Here is a 9,134-nt window from a genome sequence, read left to right on the forward strand (position 1 = left end):
GTGGGACGTGGAGACTGGTCCTTCGAATGAGACCGTTTAAACCACGGGTCCATGTCCCAATAGATGCTGGCACAAAAAGATCCCTCACTGCTCAATTGTCGTCAGTTCTTATTATAGGAAAGAATCCCCTGCAGCCTTCTGAGCTAAAAACTGGACATTAAACAAAATACATTGTACTATCAATCTTTAACATATGAGAATTAATCCAAAAATTACCACTGAAGAGGGACAGCGGTGCCCTTGTTATAATTATCTTAAATCTTTTCATTATCAAATAAAAAGCTATAAGACTGATTGTTTATTTCTCTGTGTCATAGAGATAAACACTGACTTTATTTTCCACATGTTAACACCTGCCAGTGCTTGAACAATTTCTCCCCACAAAACTCAACTGGGAAAGGAAACTGCCTTAACTGTGAGTATACATATACAAAGAATTCTTCCTACAGTCATTCAATTTGTAAGAATTTTTCTTTTATTGTTAAGCTAAAGATGGAATAACATACATGTTCTCTACTAGAACAATGTTAAAATTATCTTCTTATTTGATTTTATATTTACATACAGTTCCCAGCCGTCCTGACTACTACTATCCAGCAATCGAACAAAGTACAATAGACTTTGGACAATACAGTCAGACGAAAAACATGCTAATGTTCAACATGACAGTAGATTCAGCTATGAGCAATGGGAATAAGGAGGTTTTCTGGACTAATCGTCAGAAGCTTAACATCATGAATTTCACTTTTCAATCCATTTTTAGCTCCGATACTTTGAATTTACCTGCAAAGCCTGGTTATGTGGTTCAACACGACTTCGGAATCGTAGAAGCAAACATTAATGTTAAACATACGGCATTTGATGGTCGAGGTAAATGTAAATGCGTTTATTTAATCATACTGAAGATGGGGGACTGCAAATTTACAACTTATGTTTTCAAAAATATATAATTAGAACCATTTCACTCTTAGTTTGAACTTTCAGTAAGGCGTGGCATTCTTGGCGCTACATGTTTACCGCCTGTCAAATGGCGAATAGACTCTCATTAGTTAAGAAATAAATAACATCGAGAACTTTAAATTGTTGTTGACAACGATGAGACGACTTAAACTTCACCTATTTGCAGGGTGAGATAATGTAAATAGTTATTCGACATACTAATTGACATTTTCCCGAATTTCTTAACCAAATGTATATTTCAACAGTGGCAGAAAGCTGTGTAAATTTCAGAAGCTAATTATGTAACGTCGAGAATGCCACACCTTACTGAAAGTCCAAACTAACGGAGAAATTGCTCTTTTAAAGCAACGGATTCTATCAGCCCTAAAACACTTTCGTTTAAAATCAAATGTTGTCTAGTAACAGAATTTCTAAATGGCTAGGCAAATTGTAATTACTGCTTTTTAATTCCTTATTAGTAAAGTACAGTAACAGGTTGCCTTGTGATGGAGTCAGCAGAGATAGTCCAATACATGACAGACTTGTTCAGTGTAAACAGCGTATCGCTCCATTTGATTTACGGTTTGACTCGGGTGATACGTAAGTTGAATGAATTCACTATCTTAATGTTTTAACCTTTTTACTTTAAAACAGTCATATTCTCAAACAACCCTATACCATTTAGAGGAACTGTAGTAAAACGAATAGGTTGTTAAGTACATGTATAGTAGATAAAGCAAAACATGAACAAGGCAAGACAAAACAAGACCTCCTCTAGAAACATATTGGGTTGGATCTGATCTGGCTCCGGGGCTATAAAACTTACATAGACTTACTTTTCAATTCAGTCTCTTTTCCACTATTGATTTCTTTATGTAAAAGTGAGACAAAGATCAAAAGTGAGCTTGTCAAGGTTTAATGGCCCTAAAGCTATGTCCCGAGGAGGATAATGTATCACTAATCGAACGCAGTCGTACCCGATATGAGTCCATTGTATAATCAGGTAGTACGGAAAAGAAATCGAAGATGTATGAAAAAATAAAACTGTATGAAATATATTACTGTATACAGGGAAATTTTCACCCCCGTCTAATTTTCGCCACTTTCGCCCTCTTCTTGACTGGGAGAATTTAAAACGGGGCGAATTCAAATTACACAGCATAATTCCTTAAACAGAATCTATGAATGGGCGAATTAGAAACGGTACAAAATTGTTCGCAAGTGCAAAAGGGCGATATAACACGGGGCGAAAATAACCATGTATACAGTAGTTAAACATCACCCAATAATAAGTTGTATTATCACACTAGTTTATTGCTAAAATGACCGTATAATATGCTGGTTTGCTTAAAAGTTGAGTTGTACAGGTTTATTTATCGATACAAGTTTCGTTTATAAAAGGTAATCTGTCAAAAGGCATGTGATACAGTGTTACTCGGGAATGACTGAAATTCATCCCATTAATCCTTAAATGCTTCAATCCTTAAAACACAATGCTAAATTGAGAAAGTTTGTATTGATTACTAATATTTAGAGACTGTCCTAAAGCATAAAATTCATTAATCCTTTACATCTTGGAAGTCGAAAGAAATGACTGTTTTCAATCTAATTAAAATCAGACTTCTTAGATCGAAAACAGTCATTTCTTTCGACTTACGCAGAGTGTATACGGCGCGGATCTAAGAAGTCTGATTTTAATTAGATTGTGACTGTTTTGAATGTACCGTGTACTATTAGCATTGTGCTTTTGAGATTTCTATCCGGCTAAAAAAATTCGAAGAATAGCAAATTCAAGTACACCAGAAAAAGTGTTTTTCATACCTTTTCTTTAGTTTTGCCGCCATATACAGTGCAAAGAATGGAGGATATCGTATTCTGGCTTCTAATGAAGGAACTGAATATTTCAATGGTCATGAAGTTAACAAATCGATAGAAGTCAAGTTTGACAGGGAAAGTCCATATCATTGTACCAGTGAGAGTGACTGTATTAATACACCATCATACATGCTCAAGGTTGCTGATGATTTCACAAAGGTAAATCATATATAATATAATATTTAATATTTATGCAAAGTTACTCGTGAAAATTACAGTACATCCTCTGAAGCAGAAAGCACAAATTTTCAATATTTTTACTACAGACCGCTATCCAGTTTACTTGGAATGGCTGGAGGGACAAGTTATCAAAGGTTGCTCGATACGCTCTAGAGGTTTTCAAGCTGGAACCAGATGGAACAGGCGCCCTTAAAGAGCCGTACACAGATACAGTAGATAATCCAGTACCTTTAAACATAACTGAATTCAACGAAACTTCTTCTGGGAAACATAAATTTTCCTATAGACCAGACAAACCAGGCGTTTATTCTTGGATTTTGGAAGTAAATGACAAAGCCAATAACTCGGTGTATGTTAGGCGTATTGTTATTTATGATCCAGTTTCAGCTGTGACAATAGACAGCTCGCAAAGATTGTATGCGTCCTCTGGTAATCCGAATGCATCTTTTAACTGGCAAACGCATAATCCTTTGACAACAAAAGTAACTTGGAAAAAACATTTTTTGAATTCTTTGCATGAAAATGGAAAGTTTTTGAATCGTGTCAAGCGTTTTCCTGATTCTCTTTATGATGGGGGCTCTCGTAATGGCTACAAAAGAATTCCACCGGAATATGACGACTACAATGGTGAGAGGACAATAAACGCTATACCGAATGAACGCGGGATTGTTAAATACGACGTTGCTTATTACAATGGAAAAGACCAACAAATTGCACCACAATATCAGTTTAGAAATCTTTCTTTCAATGAAACTGAACGTACAATCAATTTACTCACAGCTTTAGAAGATGGCAAATCATTAAGCGTGTGGGTTAAAGCGTATGATGTACTTGGTAATACAAACGAAGAACGTCTGGTTTTACATTACGATTCTTCCAAACCGTCCGTGGAATCGCGAAATCTTGAATTGAAAAGAAATGTGGGGATTGATAAAATGGATTATAGAAGCAGGCAAGATTTAAGAAATGATACGTTTTGAAATCTTTTAATTATGAATTTGTTAATATGGTTTCCTCAAGAATGTTAGAAATTTACAGTATTTTTTTTTTTGGCAGAATACATGTAATTGGAGCCACGGATCCTCATAGTGGAGTTAAGACCATCAAATACCGATTTATTGCTAAAAGTACAGGGAAGATAATAAATAATAAAGAATATGAATATGAAAATCCAAAAAGAGTAAGTTTTTTTGTGATTCATCAATTCAAAAAAATCTAGAACTGCATTATATTAAATGTTTTTTATTTCATCAATTTAACGTCATATTTGGGAGTGAGGATCTAGATTTTACTAGAATTTTTACATTTACTCTACGTTTTGGAATAGGAATAGGAAAGAGGACAAATGTATTTAATCGGTGTTTTTCGTCAATCTGTAGGTCTGTGTGTCTACATCTATCTGTCACTATGATTGTTCGATTAACTGTGTCCAAAACTTTAGATTGCTTAAAGCTAGGACTTCCACATTTCACCTTTTTGTATTTTTACATGGCTTTCCTAAAGCTATGAAATTACTTTTTATTAAATCCTTACGTTTGATTTACTTTGGTAGAATTTTACCAAATTCAACTTTGATAATAACTCTTGATAGTTTTAATGGTTTAGCTATCAAAACTGGGTGTTTCAAAAACATGCAGCCATTTACTTCCTTTACTTTGTTGATATGCAAAGAAAAATCTCATTAAAATTTCATAACAATTTATATGCAAAAGAATATAGAATATAAATTTATTACTTATCATTTGAAAGACATAGTGTATAAAATAGGACCCCAGACTACAGCGGACATTAAGGTTCATTGATACTCTGATAAGAGAGATAACTCTTAATGGCATAAATGCTTATTATTCCTTTATAGATTTGCCAAGCTGAAGTGTCTTTTTTCTCAAATTTTGTCCCGCAAGCTATGCTATAATTGTTATTATTTTATTTATAAAATACCTTTCTTTTGGAAAATCATTAAGTAACATTTATATAAGTGAGCAGAGGGTTGATGTACCTAAATCCAGAAATGGTCGAATATTTAAAGACTGATTGCAAAGAAATCGTGCGCTATGGTGATGAGAAATTTCCTGCATTAGATATTGAACAAATTTCAACAAAAGGAACACCATTTCAAGCATATTTTGAAAAAACAAAATTTTACGACCTACTAATAATTCGTTTGTAACTCATTGTTTGTTTAAGTAATTGTTTTCCTTATCAGAAAAATAAATATTGAATTTATACCTTTCAAATTGATTGGCAGATGGCTTATACAATTTTTGAAATGATTGCATGTTTCCTTAAAGACCCTGTATTTCTTATGACAATACATTGAAATACAATTTAGCTGTTTTGACATTTTAACAATGATCTTGGTTTTTTATAACATGATGCATAAAAGTTTCATTAATGTACCCTATATTTTAATATCTTAATCTTGGAAGTTACTTGGATTTGAGACGCTTTAAATTTATCAATGGACTGCATGCAGGGTCATCCGTTTTCACAAACACATTCTGTTTCTTAAAGGACTCAATCTATTGCAACTTACATCCCTGTGACGAAAATTTACCGACTGGTGAGTCATTCGGCAAGACTATTGACCTTGACTTTGAGAACTGCTATGCCATGAACGTGAGTGACGTTTCTACCGAGGTAGTAAGAATGGAGATGGATTTTTATAATTCAGCAGGGCTCTATGTTACTCGACATATTGAGGTAACTCTCGATTTTATAATTGTTACCAACTGTATTATTTGAATTATCTGTTTAAATTTTAAAGCTTAAACAACGCTCTTTAATGTACAAATAAATATGAAATAAAAAATTCCAGTTTTCTGTTTCATACTTAAAATACTGTATTGTTAACTTTGTTTTCAAAATTTTCAGTGCAATTTCGTAATTACTAATGAAATAACAATGCGTAATATTTTTTATATTGGTGGTTAGATAAACACTTTGATTTACAATATTGTAGCAAAGTTGAAATAGTGGCTACTGTTGAAATAACCATTCCTAATATTTTCCAGATAGCCAATCTCAAGTCACTTAAAGGTGTCAATGATTGTAAGTAAAAAGAAAAAGAAAGTCATGTTTTATGACGATTTTATAAGGATTCTAATATATCTTAACTTTTGTTTTCTTTATTCATAATGATAAATATTTTTTTATAGATTTTGGGCCAACAGATATAAGAGTCGCAGAAACATTGAGTGCAACATCGGTGAAAATCATGTGGAACCAGGCACCGAGTTGTTATAATCAACAGGGCATCGATTTAACCTACAGAAAAGGTGTTTGTTCTTTTTACTATAAATTTCGGTATAAGTGGTATGGGTAGTTTGGTATAATAAATTTGACATCCATAGGGCAAAATCAAATTGTTTATTTTAGCTCATAGCAAAGATGAAAACTTGTTTAAAGTACACAAGAGTTCGGACTGGTTCACAATGGTTAACTTGGACCTTTAAGTTTGTGAGATTGGCTATCTGGAAAAAAAAAATTTTTTTTCAATAAAACCACTTTTTAAAAGTTGCTCAATGTTGAAATTTTAAAATTTTTTTTTTAACCACTTTAAAAAAAAAATTCCCAAATTGTTTTTTTATTGGTTTGGAAACTGGCTAAAAAATTTGAAAACAAAGTTTACAATGCAGAATTTTAAGTTTCAAACATAAAACTGTAATTTTATATTCCATATTTGTTTATACATTAAAGAGCGTTGATTAAGCTTTAAAATTTACACAGATAGTTTAATTAATGCAGCTCTTTACAAATATAAAAATGTAAGTTACCTCTAAATGTTCAGTAACGTAGAGCCCTGCTGAATTATAAAAATCCATCTCCATTCTTACTACCTCGGTAGAAACGTTACTCACGTTCATGGCATAACAGTTCTCAAAGTGAAAGTCAATAGTCCTGCCGTATGACTCACCAGTCGGTAAATTTGTGTCACAGGGATGTAAGTTGCAGTAGCTTGAGTCCTTAAAGAAACAGAATGTGTTTATGAAAACTGATTCCCTCGCATGCAGTCCATTGTTAACATTAAAGCTTCTCAAGGCCAAGAGACTCCCAAGATTAAAAGATTAAAATTATGGGTATACCAGAAAAGCAAGGGAAACTATGGAAACACTAAAAAAAAGGCCCATTCAAAACAATTGTAAAGGTAACAGGTTATACGTAATGACGAATGCAATATTTTGCTATCAATAAAATCATATGCCTTTTGAGTATAATTTGGTCTGACATTAAGGAAAGTAAATAGTTGACTCTATTCTGAAACACCCTTTATGATAGCCCTACCATTACCCGTTCAAAAGTTATTATCAAAGGTGAGTGTTCTGTAAAACTCTAACCAAAAAAATCAAACGTAACGCTTAGGTTAAAAAATAAAAATTTGTTCATAGCATAAGAAAAAAAAAATATGCCCTAAAATCTCCGATTGGAATAAAATACGTTTGTCGTCTTTCTTATTCTTTTTCCAGATTGTGAGGTAAATGTCCGTAAAACACATCATCAATGCCATATATTTTTTTATCATCATTTATCATACTCAGGGCCATTAAATCATTTACACCAAGTTATAAGTAAACCATATTTATTTTTTGTAAAAAGGGCAACAATTGCAAGGGATTTACATTTACTTTAAACATATAAATGAACATCCTCTAGATCCTCATTTCCGGATATGACATTATATGGCTGAAATTTTAATAATAAAATATGATGATTTTGCGTTATTACATTCTGCGTTGATTTCGACGCAAAATGTTATAACGCAAAATGTAATAATCAAGGTTTATTACATTTCGCGTTGTTATTACATTTCGCGTTGTAACAATGCAGTTTTAGTTTTTTTTCAAGCGATGAATCACAAAAACTTACTCTTTTTGGATTTTCATATTCATATTCTTTATTATTTATTATCTTTCCTGTACTCTTTTCAATGAATCGATATTTAATGCTCTTAACTCCACTGTGAGGATCAGTGGCTCCAATTACATGAATTCTGAAAAAAGAAGAAAACCAAAAAATCTCTTACATTTTTTAGGAAATAATATTAACAGATTTATAATTAAAAATATTTTTTTAAAGTTTCAAAAAGTATCATTTCTTAATTCTTGCCTGCTTCTATAATCCATTTTATCTGTCCCCACATTTCTTTCCAATGTTTGTGATTGCACTGAAGGTTTGGATGAATCGTAGTGTAGAACAAGGCGCTCTTCCTTAGTGTTACCAAGAACATCATAAGCTTTAACCCAAACGCTTAATGATCTGCCATCTTCTAACGCTGTGCCTAAAGTGATAGTTTGTTCAGTTTCATTGAACTGAAGATTTCGGATCTGGTATGCAGGTGCCACTTGTTGTTCTTTTCCATTGTAATAAGCCACCTCGTATTTAACAATCCCGCGTTCATTTGGTATAGCATTTATTGATCTCTCACCAATCTTGTCGTCATATTCCGGTGGAATTTTTTTGTAGCCATTACGATACCCGCCGTCATCTAAGGAATCAGGAAAATGCTTGACACGATTTAAAAACTTCCCATTTTCATGTAAAGAATTTAAAAAGTGTCCTTTCCAAGTAATTTTTGCTGTCAAAGGGTTATGATTTTGCCATTCAAACGATGCAATCGGATTTCCAGAGGACGCATATAGTCTCTTGGAACTGTCTGTCGTGACAGTTGAAACTGGATCATAAATAACAATACGCCGAACATACACCGAGTTATTGGCTTTGTCATTTACTTCCAAAATCCAAGAATAAACGCCTGGTTTGTCTGGTCTATAGGAGAATGTATGGACCCCTGAAGAGGTTTCGTTGAATTCAGTAATGTTTAAAGGTACTGGATTATCTACTGTGTCTGTGTATGGCTCTTTAAGGTCGCCTAATCCATCGGGTTCCAGCTTGAACACTTCCAGAGCGTATCGAGCAACCTTTGATAACGCGTCCCTCCATCCATTCCAAGTAAATTGGATAGCCGTCTGTTATAAAACAACATTAAATATGTGCTTTCTGTTTGAACGATTTCTAATCTTCAGAAGATGTTCTGTAATTTTCACGAGTAACTTTGTACAAAATATGTAATATAAGATTATATATGATTTACCTTTGTGACATCATCTGCAACCTTGAGCATAAACGATGGTGTATTAATA

General features: G+C 33.1%; 2 protein-coding genes across 2 annotated transcripts; one reads left to right on the forward strand and one right to left on the reverse strand.

Moving 5' to 3' along the window:
- The first annotated feature begins 905 nt into the window (after nt 1-905).
- LOC134275662 (uncharacterized) lies at nt 906-6,449 on the forward strand. The gene is made up of 9 exons (XM_062757925.1): nt 906-915; nt 1,419-1,539; nt 2,772-2,973; nt 3,081-3,946; nt 4,051-4,174; nt 5,509-5,697; nt 6,009-6,045; nt 6,153-6,272; nt 6,373-6,449. The coding sequence occupies exons 1-9, from the start codon at nt 906-908 to the stop codon at nt 6,447-6,449; spliced, it is 1,746 nt and encodes a 581-aa protein (XP_062613909.1).
- Nucleotides 6,450-9,128, reverse strand: LOC134275663 (uncharacterized; the record flags this gene model as incomplete). Its single annotated transcript, XM_062757926.1, has 5 exons — nt 9,086-9,128; nt 8,101-8,960; nt 7,861-7,984; nt 6,771-6,959; nt 6,450-6,467 (listed from the first exon to the last, which is right to left on the reverse strand). Coding segments are annotated over exons 1-5 (1,221 nt in total), but the record flags the coding sequence as incomplete, so codon positions are not given.
- Between the last annotated feature and the right edge of the window lie 6 nt (nt 9,129-9,134).

The sequence above is a fragment of the Saccostrea cucullata genome, unplaced genomic scaffold, assembly GCF_032062105.1.
Source record: "Saccostrea cucullata isolate Sc308-1 unplaced genomic scaffold, CSIRO_AGI_Scuc_v1 ctg6790, whole genome shotgun sequence".
NCBI lineage: Eukaryota > Metazoa > Mollusca > Bivalvia > Ostreida > Ostreidae > Saccostrea > Saccostrea cuccullata.